Source organism: Calidris pugnax, unplaced genomic scaffold (assembly GCF_001431845.1).
Source record: "Calidris pugnax isolate Ruff unplaced genomic scaffold, ASM143184v1 scaffold103, whole genome shotgun sequence".
Classification (NCBI taxonomy): Eukaryota; Metazoa; Chordata; class Aves; order Charadriiformes; family Scolopacidae; genus Calidris; species Calidris pugnax.
The window spans coordinates 12,740,236-12,765,371 of NW_015090990.1; the positions used below are offsets into that span (position 1 = coordinate 12,740,236).

The 25,136-nt window shown below is 40.7% G+C and overlaps 1 protein-coding gene across 1 annotated transcript in view; it reads left to right on the forward strand.

The window, feature by feature from the left end:
- The window catches only part of PPP1R1C (protein phosphatase 1 regulatory inhibitor subunit 1C), a 51,953-nt gene that overhangs the window by 18,937 nt on the left and 7,880 nt on the right, over positions 1-25,136 (forward strand). Inside the window, 2 exon segments of the mRNA XM_014954230.1 lie at positions 3,203-3,240; positions 5,136-5,196. Coding sequence (XP_014809716.1) covers positions 3,203-3,240; positions 5,136-5,196 — 99 coding nt within the window.

Consider the following 25,136-nt stretch of genomic DNA (forward strand, 5'->3'; position numbering starts at 1 on the left):
CCCGGCTCCAAAAGGAGAGTAAATCTGTAGGGAGATGTTATCTACTGAAAACTTGGCTTTTGTCTCACGTAAGAGAGAAATAGTTGATCACTTGAATTCACATTCTCAGCGATATAATTGCCTAGCTATAAATGTGATAAGGATTTTTTTTATTCTACGTAACTAGGATGTTTTGTGAGCAGAATCCTGACTGCACAGTAGTCAATGGGAACTAAAGGATGTTGAGAAACAGGATTTCATTTTCTCCTGTGAGTCAAGATGATGATCTTTCATACCTTCTACCTTCCATTCTCATCATAAATTTTGTTGTCTCAGAGATTTTCTACGTGAAATCTCTTGATCCCAGAACTGACCTGTTGTAGTGAGAGCATTGATTCCTACACACATTAACTCTCTCAAAGACATTTTCTTATTAAGGCTGTTACAAGAACATACTTTCATAAATTTGTTTATATTGCTTTCAAAGCATTGTAAGTTACACTGTTAAAACAGTATTTGTCCAAGGAAGAATGTTCACACAATTATTAATGTAATCGTTCTACTTAGACTAATATGACTCTGTTTCCCCAGGCAAAGGGCTCTTGACTGAGCTCCAGCCCACACTTCGCTACCGCTCTGCTCTCTGTCATCACGAAATTTCCCCTTTTACTTCTGCTATAACCCCACTGCCCCTGTCTCTCATTACTACCTCAGCTACACACAGGCACTTCTCTCTTCCTTCTATGTATCCCTTGCCTTTCGTCTTTTCCTTGTCCTCTAACACATTATTTTTGTTTATTTTCTACTCTCTGCCTCAGTCTGTGGCACTCAGTAATCTCAGCTTCCCTTGTTCCCATTCCTTGTCATGTTCCCTTAAAAATCTATGCTCTCCACTGAGTCTTTCTATCAAAATGCCTCTCAAAGATAAACCTGCAGTGGTCTTTCTGTCCTCAAAAATAAGTGCTGCCAAAATGTACTGTTGACCAAACTTCATCCCCAACCAGCTCTTCCTTTCCCTTCACCTCACAATTCGCTCGAAACACTTCATTTCCTCAAGTTTGTCTCTTTTGCTCCTTTAGGTTAATTTCTGATGTCTGTTTAATGGATTTGAAAATCTGTTTGTTTGTGGGATTTTGTAAGTCATTCTTAAATTTCCATGTTGTCTGCTGCGACTCATTGGCACTATTTGCCCTGTGAATATGAATGATTTCTCTAACTCCATACAGGACCAGTTCTTGTTCCCAAAGTTGCCTGTCATATAAAGGCTGCTGGGTGAAAGGAAAAGCTGGAAGCTTTCCAGTTCTGGTAGGTTTAATGTCACCCCACTAAGAACATTAAAAGTGCAAGCCCAAAGGCTTAGAGTTGCACACAACCTTAGGAACAAGACCTGAAACCAAACAAAGCTGCTGATTGCAGGTTTTGTTCCTTATGCAAGCCTCATCATATCAGCTTGGATTTACAAAACGTATTTTTAATCTGGGCAAGTTTAGAGCTTCAGGAAGGAATGGGACATAACTAGCTTTTCATTGTTCTCTGCTGAAAGATTCTGATTTATTTGAATTTCAGCCTCCAAACTAAGTCCCAAGCTAAAAAATCCCAAGGATCCCAAGCTAAAAAATAATTCAGTGTTGGATCATTGAAGTCTGTGTCTGTTTGGTATAAAACTAATAAGAAAAGTTACAAGCACAGAAATAATCACCCATTTAGCCAGCCTAACTTCATACCCCAAAGTACTTTACAAAATAGATATATTTAAATAGATACTGCTATAGTTATTTACAGGTAGGGAAGTCAAGGAAGAGATTAGTCACCTTAACAAAGTTCATACAAATGTCAATGGCAGGAACTGGCCCCCTGATTGTTCTGTCTAATTCTGTATCTGTGGGACCATGCTTCAGTAATCAGCACAGTTTTCAACCATATTTTTTTAACCTTGAGTATAAGTCATTTGAATGTCTTTCATATAAAGGTAATGGAAAATACATACATTGAAAAATCCAGTAAGTCAATTAATTTTTGTAAGATGCACAGATGCAACGGTAAAGAATACAACAGAAAATGCAATCAGTCTGCCTGGATGGGCTCTTCCCCTCACACACAGCATACCACAAGCTATATTTAGCCAATGATACCACTAGCCAATATCTAGAGAATAAGTTAGATTAAGTGATGTAGACCTAATTCTTCTCTCAGACCTACATTACAGATCTGCCACACCTCAGTGGAAATTGCAGTGATATCTGCAAGTGGAAAATTTTAGAAGGGGTGTTGGTACAGTGAGAGATTGATGTGTCTGTTCTTAATAGCATTTTATTTTAGAGCTGTAAACTACTGTGTATCAAAGGTCCTATGTGATCTTCTCAAATATTTGTGAAAGCATCATCAGAAGACCACCACTTTCTGACCATTAACCGCATCAAGACAGCAGCAGAAAAATAATTTAATTTCATGCACAAGCTGGTTAAGGGCAATGATCAGAAGGATCCTTGACCCTTCTCTGTTTCATACAATTTTACTTAGTTGTTCAGAAAGATTTTCAGATGCTTATTTTCATTAGAAATCTCCAATATTGACCATTTCTGCCGTGCCTATAGTTCAAAGCAAATTAAGGCAACGAAAATAAGCAGTAACAGGAAATATTTCACAGTAATTTCTGAAACTACATCAGTAATGTTATGAAACTTCTAAGATGAAAGATTAGACTTTGTTAAGCTTTGCTTTGTTAATTTTCCACGTTACTGTTAGGTGCTCTTCAGTACCAGTGTTGGTATATTAGTAACTTAACTGAGGCAAGGTTCTTATTAATTATTTTTTTAGTCCAAAAAAATTTGCTGCATACCATTTGGCAACAAAGCCTTTTCTAAACATACAAGACAGTCCCGTCCCTGGGCAGAGCAGCCACGTTTCCTGATGCCCACTGGTGAGCACAGAGCCCTGCTACGAGACTGGCCCCAGGACCTGCTGCTAAAAGTGCTCCATTGCTTGCTGCTCATTCACAGACAAAAAATGGGAGTGAAGAGCTTTAGAAGTAGTGCTTATGTCTAAATGCTAATCACAGCCTCCCATTTTCTGAGGTGCACAAAAGAGAAAGAAAAGCTGTAAATCAGAAGACTAATTTCTGATTTACAATAGTTCTGTAGGGTTCAGGGCAGAGCCACAAGAGTTAACACTGAGAAAAGCTTTTGTACTAACTTTTCACTTTCTGTATCTTTTCCTCCACCAGAAAAAGATGAGAAGAGAACAAACGTCTCACAGGCAGAGGTAAGTTAAATATTTTTTTTAAAATATATTTATTGTTAAAATAGACTTATTGTTAAAACCCCCTTGAAACTTGCTGATTGGTCCGCATTAATGTTTTATTTACATTGCCACACCATATTCAGAAACACAGCCTTTTAAGGGCCATCACTTTCAAAACAGGGATGTGTAAAGCTGTGTTGCCCTTCAGCTCTGCTAGTTCCCCCTTATTGCTGGAGCAGGTAACTGGGAAAGGCAAGTTTCCCTCAGCCTTGCTGCCGTGCCCTCACAAATCATAGCAAACCTGGGCCGTGGTGACCCTGCCACATCACCTTATCCAGCATTGCTTTGGGTCTGTAGATCACTGCTGTTCTACAAAAGCATTGCAAACTCCTCTCCCCATCACTTCCCAAGCCCACAGCAGGCAGTGCATTGATGTTTGCAGAAGAGTTAAAAGTTGGCTCCTCTGATCTTGTTTTCTATCCTCCCCTTGTGTAGCTCCTGCAATTCCCTGATCTCTTTCTCCTTCACCCATTGCTCAGAGAAGCAGGCAGTGCTTTAAATAGCAGTAGGAGGTATTGATTGGTTCAAATTTGGACTCAAATACAGACTTATAAAGATTTACTGGGGGGAGGATCAACAACCTATCCCACAGTGTTTATAAATAGCTTTCTCTTTCCAAAGAAAACAATATTTTATTTATAAATGTTATCATTCCATCGATTGTGATAAGGTAAGGTAATAGGATTGGCCATACTTGTGTGAAAGTGTTTTTCTTAAGAGCTGTCTCAAATGTTTCTTGAAGAAATAGATCTGATTGATTAAAATTCACAGACTATATACCTGTCAAAGTACTAAGGGAAAAAGGCAGTTTAGCAAGTATTTGGGAAAAGGCAACATTGCTATGACCAAATGCAACTAGAAATTGATTAGAGGAGAAAAAAAATAAAGCTTGCCTACACACAGCTTTTTTTAAACCCTTTTCCTAGGAACGTGATATGATGCTTATGTCTTCAAACGCTAGCTATGTGTATGACCTTATGTAGTTTCATTATCCTTTGTATATGGACGTATTTTATGTTGGTATAATATGTACACCATATTGATGTTCATATTGATGAACTGCTTTCATTTTGCAAAAGTTGCTCTGCTTTAGCACTGGAATGTATTCTGGATAGATTTTGCTAACTATACATTAGTATAATTATAATACTATCACTCTATGTGTAGTTTTACTACCATTAATTTGGAATAATTTCTCTCCTGTGCATAGACATGATTTTGGGGCCCTAAAACATTTAACTGTGTTTAAATATATCACTTAAATGAAGCCCAGTTAAAGGTTGAGTGTTTGGTTGCTGAAAATATTATTTTAGGATTTATAGACCACATTGAAAAAAGGCTGGTGGAGTGATCTTCCATTTATTTATTTTAAAATTTATATATGAATAATTTCAATGCTACCTTACCTATAGACATAATCATTCATTACACTGTATTTAATTGGAATATTAATTAATGTAAATCTTGAAACAATTTTAATATATGTAAATGTTTATCTGCTTTATGAGAATCAAGGACATTGACTATTAAAAGCACAGGGTATCTTAATTTTATGCTTAACAATATTTTTTAGAGCAAAGAGTAATGTTCAGTAGTATTGGGTCCGTTTTGCCTGGGAGCCATAAAGGTTGTCATTAAACACATAGTTTGTCTATCTAGTTTTGCTTTTCCCTGTATTCACAAAAGCTCAGAAGCTGGCATCAGATTTATACAAAATAATGTTCTTAGAAACTTCTTAGGGTGGGGTGTGCACCCTCTGAGAGCAGCTGTGGAGCAAGCCCCAGAGCTGCCATGACCAGAAAACTCTCTCCATGCCCGTCTCTTACCCCTTCTCTCTGTGTTCTGTCCCTCCCCAGTCCCAGAGCGCCTCCCCCAAGCAGAGGAAGCAGAGTGTCTTCACCCCACCTGCCCTCAAAGGTACTGTGCAGGTACTGTCTCTGCCCTGGCAGGGCACGCGTCCCTCGCGCCGTCGCTTTGGGTCTTCTCTCACAGAGGAATCACCAGGCTGTGAGCGGTGGCTCTCTGCCCGTGAGCATCACAGCCCTGACAGGTTCATGCTCAGCCGTCACTGTTTTCACACTTTGAAGTGACTAGGTGCCTGATACTAACCTTCTATTTATCCTCATCACAGAATCTTGCAGCAGTAGCAAATTTATTTTTTTAAAAAGCTCCTTTTTTTTTGCAAAGTCTCTCTACTTTTACAAGTTTCAGAGAACAGATAATCCCATCCCAAACATTGAAGAGAACTCCTTGAATATATAAGTTTTAGAAATACTGGGCCCGTGCAGCTCTCTGTTTCTTTAAACTGCTCCTGTACATACTGCCTCCCTTTTCAGGCAGCTACGAAAAAGAGAATAGCCAAAATTGTGGGGTGGGTGTCTGATCATAGCAAGTGTGAAGCCTTCCTTGCGAAGACAAGGGAAAATGAGACACCTTGGTAAATGTTTTAAGGGCTCAGAGGTTTTTCAGAAATGAACATAGAAGCATCAGGAATATTAGCTGGGATCATAGAATCATAGAATTCTTTAGGTTGGAAAAGACCTTTAAGATTATCAAGTCCAGCCATTAACCTAACACTGCCAGGACACCCCTAAATCACGTCCCTCAGCACTGCAACTAGGCCTTGTTTCTCAAATTATTCTGAGCAGAGTTAGGCTGGATGGTGCTTTCGGTGGAGCAAGATTTCTAGTGATTCACCAGCACCTCGGACCGACACTTGTCAGAACGGGGTTATTTTCAGACTGCAGACCAAAAGCTGTTCTGCCAGGTGTCTCTTGATAGGCAATGAATATCCTCAATTTCCATTCCTTCTCCTTAACACAATTTATTACCTGGCAAAAAAGGCAAGATGTCTGATTTGTTGTGTGATTCACAGCCGTTATCGTTAGGCAATTTACCATATCACCCAGTTCTATGTATCTCATTCTGTAGCTTCACTTCTCTAGCACTCGTCTTAGCAACAGTTAAAGCACCACTCAGGTGCCATATGAGACTTGCTATCTGTTTGTCAAAATGGGCTAAAGTTTGTGTACTGGGTATTAGAGATAATCTTATTATAGTCGATTATAATAATTTGTGGAAGGAAGAACCTTTGCATGAGTAGCAATAGCACCTATTGATCTCACTGCTGTATTGTTTTGCTGCACAAGCCTGAACTAAATGCTCTGCAGGGGAAGTGCTCTGTGAAACAGGTCCGTGTATCTCCTCCTGGGGACTGCAGCCTGCTCAGGGTTATCTTTAATATCCTGCTGAGACCTGGGGAAGTATCTGGCATAGTTTACCTCTACGTCTACCTATTCCTTGGGAACATCTGGGAAGTGGGAAAGTATGTGATACAGGGTAGCTCATAACTAAGCTGAAATATGTTGTGAACAGAGCAAAGCAAAGCAGAAAATGCCTCTCCTCAGTACCTTAACGCCACAAATTACACACTATTCCCAGATATACAGGTGGACACCTGGAAGTTGATAAGCTTTCCTGTAAACAGGCTGGATTGCTCCAGATTTACCATACTTTAACTGCCATAAATACTGTCCTTTTTGTTTAAAAATTACTTGAAGTAGAGAACTCATTATTCCTTTCACTTAATTGTTATGGAAACATGAATGTTATTTTGTTTAGACTAAGAGATTAGGGGGCAAACATGTAGCAATGTGAAATACACGTTACTGAGCATTACTTAGAAGTACAGAGTTTTTGTAATGATTCTAGTTTTACAGCAGTTGAAGATAGCAATATTCAGCAGTATTTTCAGAATAATAGGCTTTATAATTACAGACTATTCCCACAGCTCTGCATATATTTATTTCCTGTGCGCTGTTTGTCCCTCAGAATATTCACAATATGGTCTTCACTATACAGTAAGGATTCTGGATGCTGATGCTGTCTCCTTTACACTCTCTTTGCCCACCCCATATTTTCCAGGGCTGTTACTAATGGAAGGTGGGATAGACTGTAATCCAGTACCTTACATTCAAAGATGGAGATAATAAATCTCCATAAAACAGAATTTGTAATGGAAAAGAGTGACAAGCATTTCCAATTGTTACATTTCTCTGGCATTTTAGTGGGTTTTAGCTGCTATTAGTTCAAATTTCCCAGAAATAAGCCAAGCTTGTGCAGATCCTGGAAGCTGAGACAGCTGCCATGTGTGTGGAGCTGCGGGAGAGACGATGGGCACCAGCTTTGCTCTATGCCTGCAGCAGAGAGGTGGTCCAGAGAATCCATGGGGAGAGTCAGGCTTCAGGTCTTGAGATTATCATTTCTTCTTTGAACTGAAAACATTCTTGCTGCACTTCTTGCAAGTTCCTGGAAATAATTACAAAACTGTGTGAGAGAGAGATAGGTTGTTGGTTTCATGAATTCACAGCTAAGCAAGAGAGAGAAAGCCAGAGTAAATGAACCTGCATGTTGTGATTACAAACAAAGTAGGAAATTGTTAACATGGTTAAAAGGAGCAGAAGCAACACCAGATGATAGTGATGACTAGTTACAGTATAAGGAATATAGAACATGTTACATGGAATATGCAAATACATGAAAATGCATTAAACAAATGAAAATGCAATGCTGCCGAGGTTCTACCATGTCATGGCAAATATATGGAGATCAGCTTCATAGTTAAATGTGGGCATATTTTTCTCCTCTGCCATAGCTGTCACCTAAACTGAAAGACAATGTAATTATTTAAGACCATCCCCAAATATTTTGGTTCCATCCTTACAGAGGCTTGCTCTAGCTGGAGGCAGGTCTGTAGTTGCTGCAGCAAACCCCTGTGTCTGCAGAGCTGGTGTCATGTTATGGTGCAACAGGCAGATTCTTATTACTATATATTTGTGTGTACTTTGGCTCCTGCTTTTATTTTCTTAAACGAAAATGCACCAGAGTCCCTAAAGACGGACAAAATAGCTGACTCATCTCAGCATTGTTCTTTTTACTGGAATACAGTGTGCTGGAAAAATCAATGTGAGAGCTATTGATTTAAGTGGTAATCTGGAGAGCAAATCAGACAGCAAACCAGATAACGGCTCAGTGCAGTGTTCTTGTTAGTGTTATGTTACTAGATCTAATGGATGTCAAAGAGGTTTTCCATTTTGCTTTCAAAAATATTTCTTTTTCTAACCCTGCTACACTGGTGTTTGTTAATTCCATGCTTTTATGTAGCATGCAATGCTAGCAAAAGTCAGTACCCAAAGATTGCACCCAATTAATCCATCATATTTTCAGTATGTTGTGATTTACCTCTATTCACATTTTTTCTATGTATACCAGCAATCTTAACTGAGGATTCTTCATCTCTATTTCCCCTGTTTGTGTCAGTTTTTTCTTCTGTTACTCTTGGGTCTTTACATCTGAACTTCAAGTTCTCTTGTACTCCTACAACTTCCAGTGCTCTAATATGCTAACCTTGAATTCCATCATTGTCTTAATTTTAAACTCTTGATCTTCATATGTGGAAGTTGTCTTGAATCTTCCTATGAAAAACACCATAAAAACAACCAGAGGAAGGTTTCTTGATTTGAAGAGTCACCAGTTTAACCTAGGGAAATCTTTTCCAGTCAATTACCATTGCATAAGGTCTGTTTCTCCTGTTTGTTAATCTGCTTCTCATTCTGTATGACAAAACCAAGAAGAATCCTTTGGTCTTTTCCCTCTGTATCAAAGTTAGGTGCCCAACTGTTTTAGCACAAATACCCATCCCTCCATCCATCCATCCATCCGTCCATCCACAGATAGCATCTTTAGAGATACCTTCATTATTCTGGTTGCTGGGTCAGAGGAGTTACAGAAAGTCTTACTGGATTCTCACCCTTTTCCCCTCACACTCACCAAAGAAACCTAAAATGGAAGGATAACCCTCCCAGGTGGAGAGGGAGCAAGTGGAAGGCAGTTTAGACTGCCAAGAAAGAAGCAGATTGCCTTATCCCTGGTAATGGTGCTTCCTTGGTGTCTCATTACCACTTGAAAATCAAAAGAGCACATTTGAGTCTCCACTACAATTGCAGCTTTCCATCCCAAGGCATACTTTGTATCCAGGCAGGTTTCTTTTTACCTACCTACATAATCACGTTTTGTTTGGTATCTCAGCTCATCCTTGAAAGGAAACACAGACCAAAGAGACAGGAAGCAAGGTTTACAAAGACAAACAGAAGACAGCCTGAGCTGTTCCCAAACCTTCGTTGCTCCCTAGAGCTCCCAAGTCTCCACATTATCTACCAGCTATTGCTATTAATACTAGCAGCTATTTAAATACCATCAAGGTCTCCCCCTGTGAAGGAAGTGCACATTCCCGAGTGGTTTGAGGATTTCATTAACAGTCAGCCTACTGGTGTGGGTGTGCTAGAGGTCAGGGAAATAGGAAACCTTCACTCATCCTAGTTCACCCTGCAGGAGGATATTTAGATCAGCATCAAGATCCTACCAATTTTGGCTTTAAAGAAAGTTCTTGCAGCACTGGACCACCTTTGCAATTAGCTGCCATCGAATCATAATTAAAGTCTTTCCCCACAGAGGTGAAAGGTACGTTTGACTGTTTTCCCTCTCAGCCTTTTGGGAAATACATCCTTTAAATTCCCCTCTTAATGTATTTTTCTTTGCATAGAAACAAAGACTTTTTTCTTGAGCTAGGCCCCAGCTACAACATTTGAAATGGGATTAAATCTGAGTCGTTATAAATCTAAGCAACATTCAAAGACATCATTTTGGTTTGACTCATTAAAACAACCAGGACTCACTGGCTGCTCCCAAAGTGTTCAGACCTGGGGATTTAATACATGCATAATTCTAGTATTTACAATGATGGTTGATATTAAATGAGCTCTTTCTAGTTTCTGCCATGAATTTCAGATGCTCAGCTTGTTTAGTGCCTGCTTGTTCTTCTCTCCAAAGGAAACAACATGCAGAATAAATGATTAAAATCATGATGTCCCTCCTGAAATATGTAATTTATTAGAAGCAATTAGTACAGTATGTGGCCCTCATCCAAATTTGTAACCCCTTAGGCCAGCTTGATGATGTCTGATGCATCTCATTACTTTGTGACTGAAGGTTAACAAGAAACACAGATAGAGTCTGGAGACATAAAGGATTATTGTTAGTGTGGTAAGCACTGAGTTCGGAGCCCACGAGAATCATTGTGGAACAAAAATCTCAGGCTAAATTTATTTCAAGAGGCAGAAGTATGAAGTTTGTAAGTCTTGAGCAGTGACTACAGAAACTTCTATAATTTTACTGGCTGTCCTCTTATATGGCAAACTCTGTGAAGAGCTCTAACACTTACTAAACGCATCAGAGTAAGAACAAGAAACATGATATTATACCACAAAGAAAAAAACCTGTGGTTTTGTGTGATTTCTGTTTCATATGCTGGCTTAAATTTTTAGGAAATTGATATTAGTCACAATATAACACATCTTACGCAGTTTTCTGAACATCAAGACCAGGTTTGTGAAAATTCACAGACTGAGCTGGTAGTCAGACTTTTCTCATGTAGGTAAGTCACTTTGGCTCAGGGTATTACATTTTCCCAGTCTCTCCAGTGATGATCTCCCAGTCCTGAATGTATATTTCAGACCTCTTTGCTTTTCCAGTGGGCTAAAGGGCTGCGATGATAAGCACTGGGTGGATGGCTAGGACTGCTCCACTAACACAGGCCCCATCCAGTAACAACAGCAATCCTCGAGGTCAGGGCTGACTCCTCCTCTAATCTCTGAGCAGAGCTCCAGTGTTCCTGGAGTAGCTTCTTTTCTTTAACCCGGTGACACCCATTCTTCAATCCATTCTCTTTAGGTACAAGGTCTATCTCAATATGTTGTTCCTTGGGTAACAGAAAGCAAAGCTCTGCCTCAATATTTGAGTGTGCTGCTCTTCTTTATTCATGTGCTATGATATGACAAAGCTCCATTGTTTAGTTTCATGGGTGGAAGCATTTAGTTTCATGGGTGGAAGTCCCACAACTGCCCGTACCTCCTGAAGCACTGGAATAAGAAAATTCATGCTGCAATCTTGTATCATTATGTTTGAGTTTTTTTTCCTTTTGCCTAACCAGGTCACTAAAGAAAGGTGCAGATTTGGTTTCGAAATTAGTTCTTCTCTTCCTTTATATACCATTCTGTCCCAGGTCTTAGTCAGAGTGCACCTCAATGCAACACACCACTTAATGGCCTTGAACAAATTTCCTGGCTATGCTGCCTTCCAGTGCTTGGTCTCTTTTTGTCACTCTCTCTACCCTCTCTCCTTTGTCATGCTTGTACAGTACTATGACAGTAGATACAATTTTGGGCAAAATTAATTAGCGAATCTCTGAGTTGGTGAATGGGATATATTAGATTGCTGCCATCCCAAGTTCAGTTGGCTGCCACAATTCTGCTACTGCCCAAAAAGTTGGCAGACAACACCACAGTCTGTATTTAATTTCTTACTGTTGGCAGCTTTGAATACGTTTCATTTCACACAGCTGGCGGCTTCTGCTTCAAAATGGCTCTGGCCTCGGCTGCAATAAATACCACAGTACCTTTAGAGAGACCGAGGTGTTCAGTGGAGATTAAGCTTGACATCTGCTCTACAGCAAACCAGGGATGTTTGTGTTATAACTTGTCATCTGCCACTATTACCTGGCATGTGAAAAAGGGGACTGAGCCGAGCACTAATATGGGTCCCTAAATTACCACGTGCAGTTTAAGGGCCTGATCCAGCACAGACCGAAGTCTAGGGGAGTATTTCCACTGACTTCACTGGGTTCAGCCTGAAGGCCACATATCTGATGGCTCTTTATAATCTTCATGCAAGGTATACTAAACTTGACTCTTTTTAAGGGTACGGCTTTATTTTTATGATAGAAGGGCAATCTTACAAATGTTCATAAAAGAGCATTTATGACTTGAAAATAATGTTATTAAGCATTGTTCTACTAAATATAGAGTAGTGCAAACATCATAGTATTATTAATTGCTTCTAGGCAGTAATAAACAACATTAAAAAGTCAACCTTTTAAGAGATAACACCATAAAATATTATAGAAAGAGAATGTGGGAGACTTAGTACCTATTTTTAAATATAAAGTAGAAAGCTCAGGAAGGGTAACGTGTGTCGTTCTGGTTACTTTGTATCATAAGACACATTTATAGTGAAATTCCAAAGATTTTGGCAGCATTGTGCTCTGAATTGAGGCAGCTTTTGAAGAAAAGATAATATTTTTCTAGGAGAAGATGTAAGATTCTTATGAAGCCAGTCACTTGACAGGGCATTAAATTTTATTCCTGGCTCTAGCTGCATGTTCTACGTTGGAGGTTAGCAACCAAGCCACATGGCAGACACTGACTCCAGCGAGCCCTATTGTAATAAATAATAATTACCCCTTTGTTTCATCTGAAGCATTTAAAATCCTGAATATGATCCCAAGGAAGATGACCAAATTTAGACCTAGATTACATGCTGCTCCTGTTCAGTGTTTGACATCTCCTGGGCTCCTGGACAGGAGCTGCAGGATTGTGCATGCAGGGGCAGGGGCAAATTTATTTTTCAGGTCCTCACCCCTCCTGCTACGAGTCAGCTCCACTGGGGAGAGTTTGCTTCTCTACGGCCCTGCCAGTGTGACAGTGGGAGAGCTCGCTCAGTTTATATATTGGGGTCTTCTGGAGATAGAGGTAGGTGGTACAGTGTATAAATACAGGGGCACCTCTCTAAGGACTATTTTTCTAAAAAGCCTCCGTGCTGTGCAGGCTCATGTCTCATTTAATTTACACTTAAAATGAAAACATTCCCTGCATTTGAATCTAACTGCATATTTCTACAGTTCCTCTATATCTATTAATGTCTCCTCTCCACAAAGTCAGATTCAATTTATAAAAATTGCCACCTCCAAAAGGCAGAGCTGTCAAAATATAGGGTGACAGCCTACAGGCAAGCCCAAGGTTCCCAGTGAATTTGTATAGCACGAGCAGTGACTGGTGCAGCAAAATCATCCCTCGACCTTCCAGCTGAGACCCCCTCAGCCGTGCTCTTCCTTACGAGCACGTGTGTGCTGGCGCAGGCTCGATGTCCAGCAGCAGAGCTCCCTCCACCCGCACCCATTTCTCCCGGGATCAGGCCTGGGGTGTTTGAAAAATGCAACGATTTCCTCGAGTGCATCTCCTGCCCACAAGCTGCTCTTCAGGGGCAGTAACTTACCACTAGTTATTTTACTTCCTCTCATCAGGTTTCATTCCTACCCAAGTAAATGGCCAAGGAGTATGTTAGCTTTGTGATATCTGTCTCTGAACAATGTGGTCCTTATTTATGTGGTTAGGCTAAGAGAAACCTTGCCTCTGATTCTCAGGGACCATCTGTGTTGGGTTTCTTGTGGTGGGGATGCTATTTGTTTTTTTTATGATTCCATTTTTTTTTCTATTGAAGTGAAGGCCTATTAGTCTGAATTTATTGAAAAGCAAAAATTTTCTAAAGAAGGCCATGTGGTTCTCCTCCCCTCCATAATTTCTCCCTTCCCTCACCCCTTGGGATGCGACATTGCCCAGTTTAGCAGGAACACAGAGTTCCCAAAACCATCCACCAAAGCTTTGGCATGGAGACAAGAACATGAGCAGCCTGAAGATTTCAACCACATCCTTTCAGGCCCACAGCTAGGACTGAACACTTGCATGAATTATGTGTGTGAATGTGACCAGAAAAACACAGGAAATACTGCAGCAAGCATATGGATCTGAAAAGGGATTCATTTTCCTGTGAGCTGCACGGGCCAGAAGGATGTTGTTTAAAAAGTTCTCATCGGGTATAGCTGCTATTTTTTCTGGAAAGAGTGGGAGGATTTTTCAGTTTTTCAATGCTCACCCAACCTGTGAACCAATGTTATTCCATGGGTCTTTTATAGCCAGAGGAGGTTATCAGTAGGCTCTGAGCAATCTACAGAATAACTAATTTTAAGAATACACTGAAAAGAATTGAGTGATCTAATGAACACTTAGAAGCAGGAAAAGAAACCTAAAATGTTTGCTCTGATTCTCACAGCTCAAGGTGCGCATTAACTGAGTACATTGCACACCCAGGAAGAAGTGCATGTAAACATTTGTCTGGTAAACCCTGGAAACAGCGAAGGTTGGTGGGCTGCTCCGTGCAACAGCATCTTTCCAGGTGACAGGGACACAGGACACACCAGGGTTACACCTGTACACGGTGAGTGGCTAGTAAGGCATAGGAAACCCATGCTTAGCTGGGACTATGTCTAGTTTGAGACCTTACACTCAAGGAAGATGAGGCCAGTTGACCGGAGAGGAGCTGGTGGCAGTGAGAACACCGCTGGAGAGCGGGGCTGAATGACTCAGGAGGCAGAGCAAGCAGCTGCCTGTATCCCACAGGAATGGAGTACCCACAGGCTAGCTGTCCCCCCCAAAGGCAAAGGAAGGCAGCAGGCCTTTTTCTTTTCTTTCAGGAATGAGGAGAAATTGTATAAATTCAGCTCTGGATCTCCTCGCAATGCCCAAGGTAGCAGAGTTATTTAAATAAGTCAAGGGGATTTTTAGCGTGCAGGCTCCCCCTGGTGACACACAGCTGCAGCTCCTTCCCACTAGTTACAGTGAATTACTAAATGCTTCTGTCTGAAGAAGCACGTTGAAAATTTTTCAAAATAGGGAAGAAAGTTTATAAGAGAAGGAGTGCAATTATATTAAATTCTGACCGCAATTTATAATTTCCATCTAAAATCTGTGAGGTTATTACTACATTTCAGCTGCGTGCCACCAGTTTTACCCAGCTCCCTGGAGTGGCTAGAGACTGACTTTTCTTCACACTCTTTGCAAGATCAAAAGCAAGAATAGTGTTAAAATTCATTTTTACAGAATCTATGACTCTGATATGAATGAGTCTAGGCCTTCAGAGCAGCATCTACCTTTTCTTTATTTTGTCTGTATTTTCCACAATGAAATTGAGTATACTAATATTCTTGCTTGTGCTTTCCAGGAAAATTGAGAGAATACTTTTTTTTTCAGGCTCTGACTGTAAATGTGAGTGCCAGATAGTGTGCTTCCACGGTGTAATTACATTCTGGTTGTACGGGATGCTGGCTCTGGGGTATTCTGGTGCCTTAGGCAAACCAGAAGAGGTAGGTTTCTCACAAGCTTAAGTCACTCACACAATAAAGAGCCACTAAAGATTCTGCCCCTGATGTTTTGCTGCCCATGGCAACCGCAAAGCAAGCCCAGTTCTATCTACTGTAATGCAAATAGTTTGAGGTGACTGCACTTTATGTTGAATAACTGATTTCTTAATATCAGGTTTTAGTTTGCTAGCGACCAAAAAAGCTTAAATATAAGAATTTTGCGGGGTTTCAGTTGTGAGTAAGCTTAATGAGTTAAAATGAAAAGATTTAAAATTTAAGCTATTACTGAAGATGTCACAGTAAACCTTTTACTGTCTTTGTTTTCTCTTTTCTCCTCTCCTAAAAGATCAGTGCAGAGGCATTGTCCCAGATCCCTGCTGGTATCTAAACTAGGACTTCTGGTTTGCTGCATTTGCCCATTTCCAGATAGAGAAGCACCCTGCTTGTGCATAAGCATGATTGTACTAAAATTATTTTGCATTCAGTACTAAAGTAATAAATTGTTTTGCATTTCTTTTAGAGATGGGAAAACCCACGTATATTATTGTGAAAAATACCATAAATCACCATGTTTTGCTTTGTCTCCCTTGATTCAAGGGATTTATACCTTTACAAATTGTCCCTTGCAGGAGAGTGACGCTGTTCTCTGTTGCTTGTTGTAGTCACTGTGGTTGGGCAGTTTTGGAGAACCTTTTTCCAACAGATGTTTCTGGTTTGGTGCTGTGATGGAAAGGGTCATTTGTTTTCCCAGATGTGGGGCCAGCCGGGACTCCTGCTGGAAAGAGCACCCAGATGTCCTGCTGATTTGCAGGACACTGCTGGTTTGCTAGTTCACTGCTGGTTTGTCGCTCAGGCAGCCCAGCTCCATGGGGCCAAGCTCCATGTTCCCCCTGTGCTCCCAGCCCTCTGCCCGGCTGCCTGCCTGGCAGTGGAGAAGGCCACCTTGCTGCCCAGGCTGGTCTTCCACCTCAGTTTCAGGTTGGTTAGGACCACACGTGAGCTTGGGGTCTCTGTTTAGAGGTTGCTTTGTGCTGCAGGACCTCGTGGTGTTTATTCTCTGGTTTCGATATCAAATCTCAGCCCCCACAAGCGGCTGCGCCAACTTACAGGGAGCTGTGCTATCTCTGCTCCTTCAGAGCAGCCTGGTGTGCCTGAGAAGATTTCAGCACACAAAAATATTTGCATAGTCTCAGACGTGATGGTGAAGTTAAGTAGGTAGAAATGATGAGAGATCATGCTGGGTGTATCAGCTGAGTTTGAAGAGCCTTAGCTGGGCACAAGGTCAACACCAACACTTTTGAGCACATTTAAAACCTACAAACCTGTTACATGAGAAAAAGGAACTAGAAAAGATTCTCCTGTCCTAAGCGTGTATTTGGTAGGAGAACGAGGTAGACAGTCAAATTGCAAAATGCTCAGCAGTGTAAGGTCCTACACCTTACACCTGCACAAGGGCTTGTTTCTCTCCTGAGGCCAGCTGGCTCCACACAGCTCACATCCATGCTGCAGACCCTTTTATGGTCCCAAACCGTGGGGGTCACTCAAAATATCCAGTGGAAACAATCTATGGCCCATGCCACTCCCTAAACCAGGCTGGGAATTTTCTGAACAAGAGCTAATTGGCACATGCCAAACTGGGGACCTGGCAAAGGATCGGTCAGCACAGCCAGAGTAGGTCAGTGCCCAGAGCTGCCTCCTGGCTCTCGTTAGTGCATTTTTTAGCTGCAGCTGACAAGCCTTGGGTTCTCAGGGGCCAGCAGGCATTTAGGTGTTAGAAAGCATGGATTCTTTGGAAAAGTCTATGTTGAACAATGTGAATGGCACTGAAAATTAAGGAAATCTATCTGCCATCACACTGCCTCTTCTGCGCAGCTACTTCCAGACTAGAGATGCAATTTTATGTTTAAATACAGTTACATCTTATAAAACTGTAGTGATAGGCACAGTTCCCTTGGCTACACTTCTCTGTGCCAGAAAATAAGGAGCCTGTATGTAAAGAGATGACAAGAATAAATGGACATAAATAGAAATACAGAAATTTCATCTTAAATATAAGAAAAAACTTGTGTTTTTTACTGTGAGAGCAGTCAAACAGTGGAAAAAATTGCCTAGAGAGCTTGTAGAGTCTCCATCCTTGGAGATATTCTGAATAAAGTACTGGTCAACCTGCTCCAGTTGACCCTGCATTGAGCAGCGATTTGTACTAGACAACCCATGGAGGTACCTTCCAGCCTCAGCAATTCTGTGATTCAATTGCTGCTTTACTTACGTGTAATGTAAGTAGTCATAACATGGTAGTGATAAGCTGTGGCTGCCCATGCCAGATTTTCACTTTTCAGTCTGATGGATGACATCTTACTTTGAGGCAGCACATTCCCTGCCTCTGTAAGAGCATTCTCTAAATGTCAGTTTGTCTGTGTCCTAGGAAAATGTCTCAGAATCAAAGATCAGCACTAAGGCAGGCTGCAAGCCCCAAATAATTTAGCTCTTAACAGGACAAAAACCTCTCCAGCACTGGGGGGTATTAATGAAAGCAGAAGAGAGGCTGGCTCTGATCTTCCAGAAATATTCCGGTGCTCCAATTAATCTGACTTAACTGGTAACTGGTATCATAGGCTTTGCTTTGGTTAGCATCAAATGCCTGCTGCAGAGAGAGAGGGGAAGGACTCTAGCCATCTGCAGCTTTATTCTTCTGCAATGGATCCCAGCTGCTTGAGAGGACCTCAGCAGCTCACAGGCACTGAGGTGGGGAAAACTGAAGAGGCTCGTTCTTCCTGACAGATTCCTGCTTGGATGTAAGGACTACAGCGACAGTACCTGTAATATAAAAAAAAATAATGGTAGGTGTCTGCTATTCATATGCCACCCATGAAGTGACTGTGATGGGAGTAATTTGATGTAAACACTGACCTATCAGTCACTTGTTTAATCATCACAATGTTTTTGTAATTTTGAAGGTGTTTATAAAATACTTAAAAGAAGAGCTCATTCCAACATTTATAATATCACTGATGTCAGGTTATGCTGATGCCAGAATCCTACCTCCTTTGTCATCATAAGAAGGATCACAATGAAGATTATAATTATAACTCAGTAGGGGATTCATCAGCAAATTAACAGAGAAGCTTATAAACTTCTGACAGAAAGCAAACAGACTGGATTAATTAAAAGTGAAAGCGGCACAGCACATGGAAGTGTGACAGAGAAACACCACCTTGGATTTTTGACTGACCAGCAAAGATTTTGCTCTTGTCTTCATTTCAATAACTATAACTCACTGGAGAGCTTTTTGTCCATACCCTAAAAATCTCAAGCTGCACAGAGTGTTCAGCAAGAGACTTAAATCTGCCGCTAACAAATCTTGTCCTGTATTTGCCCCAGACCACAGAAAGAATCAACAGCCACAAAAAGAATAATAAAAGCAAAAAATATGGATCCAGAATATAAACTGAAGAGGATGCTTAGGGTACCATGCCAGACCTTGAGGTGAAACAGGAGATGCTGTGAAACAGCAAAGCTGCTCAGGCGTTACGTGCAGAACTTCATTCACCCCACCATGTACTCAGGCTTCTGCCTCCCCTCCTCCGTGAAGGATTCTCTCCTCTCGGGATGAGGCAGTAAGTTTTTTGTCATCTATTTAGGTTTCACTAGAGAAAAATACCTCTGTCGGCCAAAATACAAAAAAGTCAAGCTACAGTGCAGTTGTCCAGGAAAAAGGGAGCAGCTGGATAATGCCATCCATTAATGTTGAAGTTGAATAAGAATGCTTAAAGAAAACTGAAACACAGCTGCTCGGAAATGGCTCGTGAAGTTGTAGAGATGAAAACGTTTCATAAAGCATTTTCAGTAAGGTTTTGAATGCAAAAATCTAATTTCCTTTGTGTTTTGAACAAATTAATTTTCCTATGGCATGTCTAGATTTTTATGTTTAACAAACTAGGCAAAAGTCAATGTTTCAGTACTGCTAATACTAAATGTTCTGGTGAAATGGTTTTTTTAATTTTTTTTTTCTCATAAAGGAAATAATGAAATTTCAGGGTTTTTCTAATCACAAGCAAACAAAAATTGTAAGGCTCCAAGCAAGTGCTGTTGAAGAAGACTGTTGAAGTCTGCTGCTGTCATTTTTATAAATTCTCTGGCCTGAATCCATCCTGCTTAAATCAAGTCAGGCATGGAGTTATCCTGGGCTTGTTATAGGCTGCCAAGTGAAGAGCCAAGTCCTGGAAGTCTCTCTTTCTCTACTGACTGTATGAGGAATCACAGGTAATTGCCTTCATTCTTTTGGTACCTAAAGGTTGGTGGGCAACTGTGCTTAGCTACAAACCCAGGCTGACCTTGGACATCCCACAGGGACAATTTTTATGTAGCCACAGCAGTGAGCGGGAAACAAGGGACATAACAGCCCTAGGAAGCAGAGGTAAAGCAAGGATTTGACCATGTTACGTTTCTACAAAATTTATCATTATTACAATAAGGAGGAGAATCCCCTATTTTTGCACTTAAAACCAAAACAAAACCTCCTTGGTGTTTAACAAAGAATTCTGCATCAGGCAAAAACATTTGCCACGCAACATGGCCAAAACTAAGTGAGACTGTGGTGGCACTGGCCCCATGTAACTAAGGATGAGCATTTCCAGCTCTAGCAAACGGGGCCATATTTAAAATCTTGGTGAAATCTGACCCCAGATTCTGTCTACATCTAACCTGTGACAGGGCCTAAATTTAACTGCTGGTCCTTGTATGATAACCCAGTTACAGGTACCTGGAGCATTGAATCTGGATGTAGTCTTATATGTCCCTTATCTCCTTGTCTGCCATGGTGTTCAATACTGCAGAAGTACCTATGTCCCCTTATTATTTATACGCTACTTTTTTAAGTTTGCCTTTTATCATTAACAGAATTCTATACATAAAAACATTTCTTCCTACACAAATTAGTTAGGTTTTGCAGAGAAACTTTCTGAGTAAACCTTACCTGCCCGAAGGGGTGTGAACTGCAGCTATATTGCTTGTCTGAGCAGTACAAACAGAGCTGATCAGGATGAGAATCCTATTCACATTATTAAAGTTTACATCTATAAATGGCCCTGGGATTAAAAAAATCCTTCCTTGCCATCCAGGAACCCAACCAAACACAAACACATGGTGATACATATATTTGTTTTCACAAGGGAAATGGACTTAGGCTCTTCTGTTTTTTTTTTTAGAGGAAATCTACAAAATCATCTTCACAGAAAGGGTTGATCTGGAGAGTGAAAAGGTGGTTGTCGTTGTTATCAGTGGTTCTGCCACACATTGAAATGTTATTTTGCTGCATAAGCTTGCATTCCTCTGCTTGACTAATTGAAGCTTGTATCACATATTTCTTTTTATTTGGGAGAAAACTACTATAAGCAAAGGATAGGTTAAAATGCTGCACTTTTTTCTTATTGCTCAGAAGTTTGTAGTTAAGCAGAAGTTTCCTTTTTCACGTTGTTTCTATCTCATGTGCTGCCAGGGCAGAGCGTGCTGTGGTTTTGCCCTGCTCTGGGCCGGCTCTTGCAGCCCTCCCCAGCGTCTGAGGCACGACCAGTGCCACAGGCTATCTTCCTTGCAGATTTTTCAGCAGAGGTATCCTGCTTCATCTGTCCCCACCATAAATAGATCTCTGCCAGGCAACAATTTTTTTTTTTTTTTTTTTTAACCCTAATGTAAATCGCCATTCAAATGGAAGCAATTTAATTTGAAGTTAAAGTACATGGTATGAAAAACAAAAAGCCATGCTACTGTTCTGTCACAGCGTACTTTTCCATACCATGGAAACCATAATTGCCTCACATCCCAACTGGATGCGAGTCTCAGCCTGCCTAACAGCCAAACAGCTCAGGCTCCTTCAGTTCGGGTTCTTTAATACAGCATTTTCCCCGAGAATTAATTGCTGAACTAAAATCCCTTAGAAATTCCTCTGTATTTGCTCTGAGGACTGGTTTGTGCATCCTCAACAGCAATTTTGGAGAAGAATGCCTTTCCAGTTTTCATTAGAACAGATAAAAGCTTGAATAACTGTGCTGTAGCAAGAGAAGTGACCAGGAGAGCAGGTCAGAGATTTTCCTGATGAAGGAAGAAAAGGAGAAAATATTCTTGGTTACCACTATGTTTTCCTGATGAAGGAAAAAATTAAAAGGAGAAAATATTCTTGGTTACCACTATTGGCAGGCACAAATCAGGGAAATTAAATTGGTATGAGACTCAATTTGCTTTCTCATATATAAATCACCATTTATTATATTAATATATTGGGAGCAGAACTGCTTTTTTTTTGTATCCTCAGCGAAAAGAACAGTACCTGTGAACAAAGCATTTGTTCCTAGACACAAGAAAAGGATCACTTTTGTAAATGTTCATTGATTATAAGACTAAGAATATAATTGTATCTCTGGCATAAAGCTTACTCTTCAACTTAATTTTATACTTCATCAATAATTCATGTTGAATGTCCATATATATTTTAGAATACAGAAGTTAAGAGTTCTTATGAAAATTAAGATTTATCTAATTGTCCTTAACTGCTCCCTCCCTTTACTTACAGCAGGTAGGACCATAACTTTGTTGTATTCTGTACAGAGCAGACTATAAAACTCATACTTGTCTTGCCCCTTCCTCCAAACAGACTTATATGCTGCAGTCAAAATATTGAGCACAGTGTCATATTGTCTTGAGCATCAGCTTTCCCAAGTCTTGACTGATGTTGTTGTAAAACCTGTTTCCTGCTTTTTCCTTCATGGCTTATTTTAAGGTAGTTGGCCTACTGAGTGTCTCAAACTGGAAATATAAACTAGGCTGGAGCAGCACATGGTGTATTATAAGAAAGACAGGAGTTGCCTGGGAAAATGTAAGATGTTTTACTTTAAAGAAGCCACACTTAGAAAAGGCTACTGGTAAACTTTTAAGGCCAGTGAGTTTCAATACATATTTTGTGACAGTAGCAGAGCTATTGGCTTCTGTTATTGCAGAGCAGCTGATTCAGGTTTGAAAACGTGGCCCTTTATTTGATGGAATTACTGTAATACTTTGACATAAGGGAATAATTCTGCCAGTCCTGTGATTTTGATCTACTCTAAGACAGACAGCCGCCTGGCTGCAAGGGGTACTGGTGTTAAAAGTGAGGGTTTAGCAATTCCAGTAAGCAAACGCATTGCCCAGTAAAACTTGGCATCCAGACAGCTGATTCCTGTGAGCGATTCTGACCTTCTCACAAGCTTCCCAAGACCCGTCAGAGCACAGCACCTTTGAAGATCTGCCTGCATTGGTTAAATTCAAGCACACTTATCGACAGCTCTAAGCCTAGGTCTGAACTATGAAAAATTGGGATGAAAAATGTCAGCTGGAAAACTTTAATCCTGTCCTGGTTGCAGCCTCCAGCTGCCCAGCCAGACCAGCACATGGAGCCATGCAGGAGGAGAGCCTTGCAGTACCGTCTGGCTTCATTACCAATATGGAAGTCATCTCTGCATGTTTTTCTGCTCAAGTTGTTGTTGAGGTATTTGACCAAGAGCCATCCTCCACAGAGTCAGCTAAGAAATGTTTTCTGGCTTTCTAAAGGGTAATTAGCATTGGGCTGACATTGTTACAGACTGAAACATCCACTTAGCTGACTGCAGGGACTTCTGCTGTTCATTTGAACTCTGAAGACTGGCTGACTTCTGCAGTCTGAGAGCTAGCAAGAGAAGGAAGGAACCAGGAAAATGAGATGTTTACATACTAGCAGAAGTTGCCTGGGGTGACAAAAGCCTCTCTGTTTACTCTTTTGGCTACTGTAAGTGGGAGATGCAGTGCCTTCAGCCACAGCGAAGCTGACCTCTGTCTCCGGTGCATGTTCTGGCCAGCTTGTGGAGGACCGACAAAAGCCTTTCTGTGCTGAAGGAGTTCCTTCACATCAGTCTGATGGAGCCAGTGCTGCTTCAAGTGACTTCTGAGAGGGAAAAATGGAGTGAAAAGTGCTGTGTGAGAGAGCAAAACGGAAAGCAGCCAGACATTTGCAACATGATTTTTTCTGCTCTCATACAGTCTTCATTGTCATAGTTTGATATCGAGTCTTTTGACTGTGGAGAAAGTAGCACGAGCCCCCAGATTTGTCATTTAAAAGGTTCACCATGAGGACTGAGTATTGTATGCTTGGAGCTAAGAGAAGAGTTAGTAACAACCTTTAGATATTTAGAAAATTCGTCAATCCTTGTTGCTTGGTACCTGAATGATCATTCACAAACATTTAAGAGGCCACAGTGACCTGCTGGTTATGCTGACAATCTGATCTGCTCCAGATCAGATATGTGACCTTCAAAAACTCGTCATATTTGCCAGTGCTTCAGATCATTTGTTTTGATTTAGCCATCAGCCTTTTGAAAGAGATACACATTAGAGGGGAAAAAAGAGTCGGTGAAATTGCATGACTGAATAATATCTTGGCCTCATAATCATAACAGACATGTGAGAATTTTTTTCTCCTCCTCAGTCTGCTGTTAGGTATAACAGTTAGGTATAATGTAGCACACAAGTTTTGTTGCTGATTTATAGCTTGCTAAAATGTCAACATATTTTAAGCTGCCACACCAGTGGTTCAAAAACTTTTTGTTCTAAACATTGAAGGCCCACCATGGGTGCTGGCCTTTGAAGACTCCATCAGCTGTAGAAGACAGAGTGACACCCTGACTTTGCTTTTCCTTGGATAATCTAAACAGGAGCTTGAGGAAACCTAGTGTGCCAATTTTATGTGTCACTTTGTTTATCTCATACCTCAAACTTTAAAGCCACATACAACATTAATTTATAGTATTTTACATACATTCACTGTAAATAAGCAGTAGCTGTTTGAAGTTATTTATTCTTTATAACTGGGAATTAAAATCAATAACAAAATATGACCCTTCTTTCTTTGAAAACAATAAGGGAAAGCCTTATTAACTTCTGGAGGAGTGGAACCAAGATCTGTTTAATAATTAATGTCCTGGTTGTGTTCAAACTCATTAACCACAGGAGTAAAGGCAGAGCTTTGCCTGTTGGTTACCAAGCTTCAAGTGATTAGTTTTACTTCTCTGTGAAACCTTGGTTAACAAAAGTTTACAGCATGAGTACTGTTAAAGAGTCCTTTAACATAGTTCCACAGAGAAGCATTTTTCAGTCTTTCTCAACAAAGAACAATCTAACTTTTAGGAAGCTTTCAAAGGCTGCATCAAGCAGACTTGTTTAGAGTTGCCCATATCTACAAAGCAAAATTTTCCATGTCCATTTACTTTTGATTTGTCTTCTCTATTTTTTTCTGTTTGCTTACTCACACACATGTGAATTCTCAAGGTCAGGGTTCGCATGTTTTATTGCTGTCACTTCACAGATTACTTTTTGATGTTCTGTGGACCACTCATGGCTCAGGGACCACCCAAGAAAGTGGCTGCTTTGGGACACCCAAGGAGGCAAGAGTGCCAGGGCTGCCGCCCTCAGCAAGGCTGGGCTGCTGCTCTTGTGCTGGGTCTGCTTGGGAGCCAGGCTAACCTCCTGCCACATGTGATCTGATGTGATTTATGAACATGAGCATCAGCAGATTAAATAATTGCTGCCAGGTTGGCAGGCTGAAGCCGTTCCTGTAGGTGGGAATGAAGAAACACAAAGCAAGGTATGTAAAACTCGTTCTGTTTGCATACAAATACCAGTCATGGTCTAGCTCTTGGTTCATACTCAGTAATCCCCCACTGATCACTGTATGCCACCATTCTTGTCATATTAGTATAGCACCCAG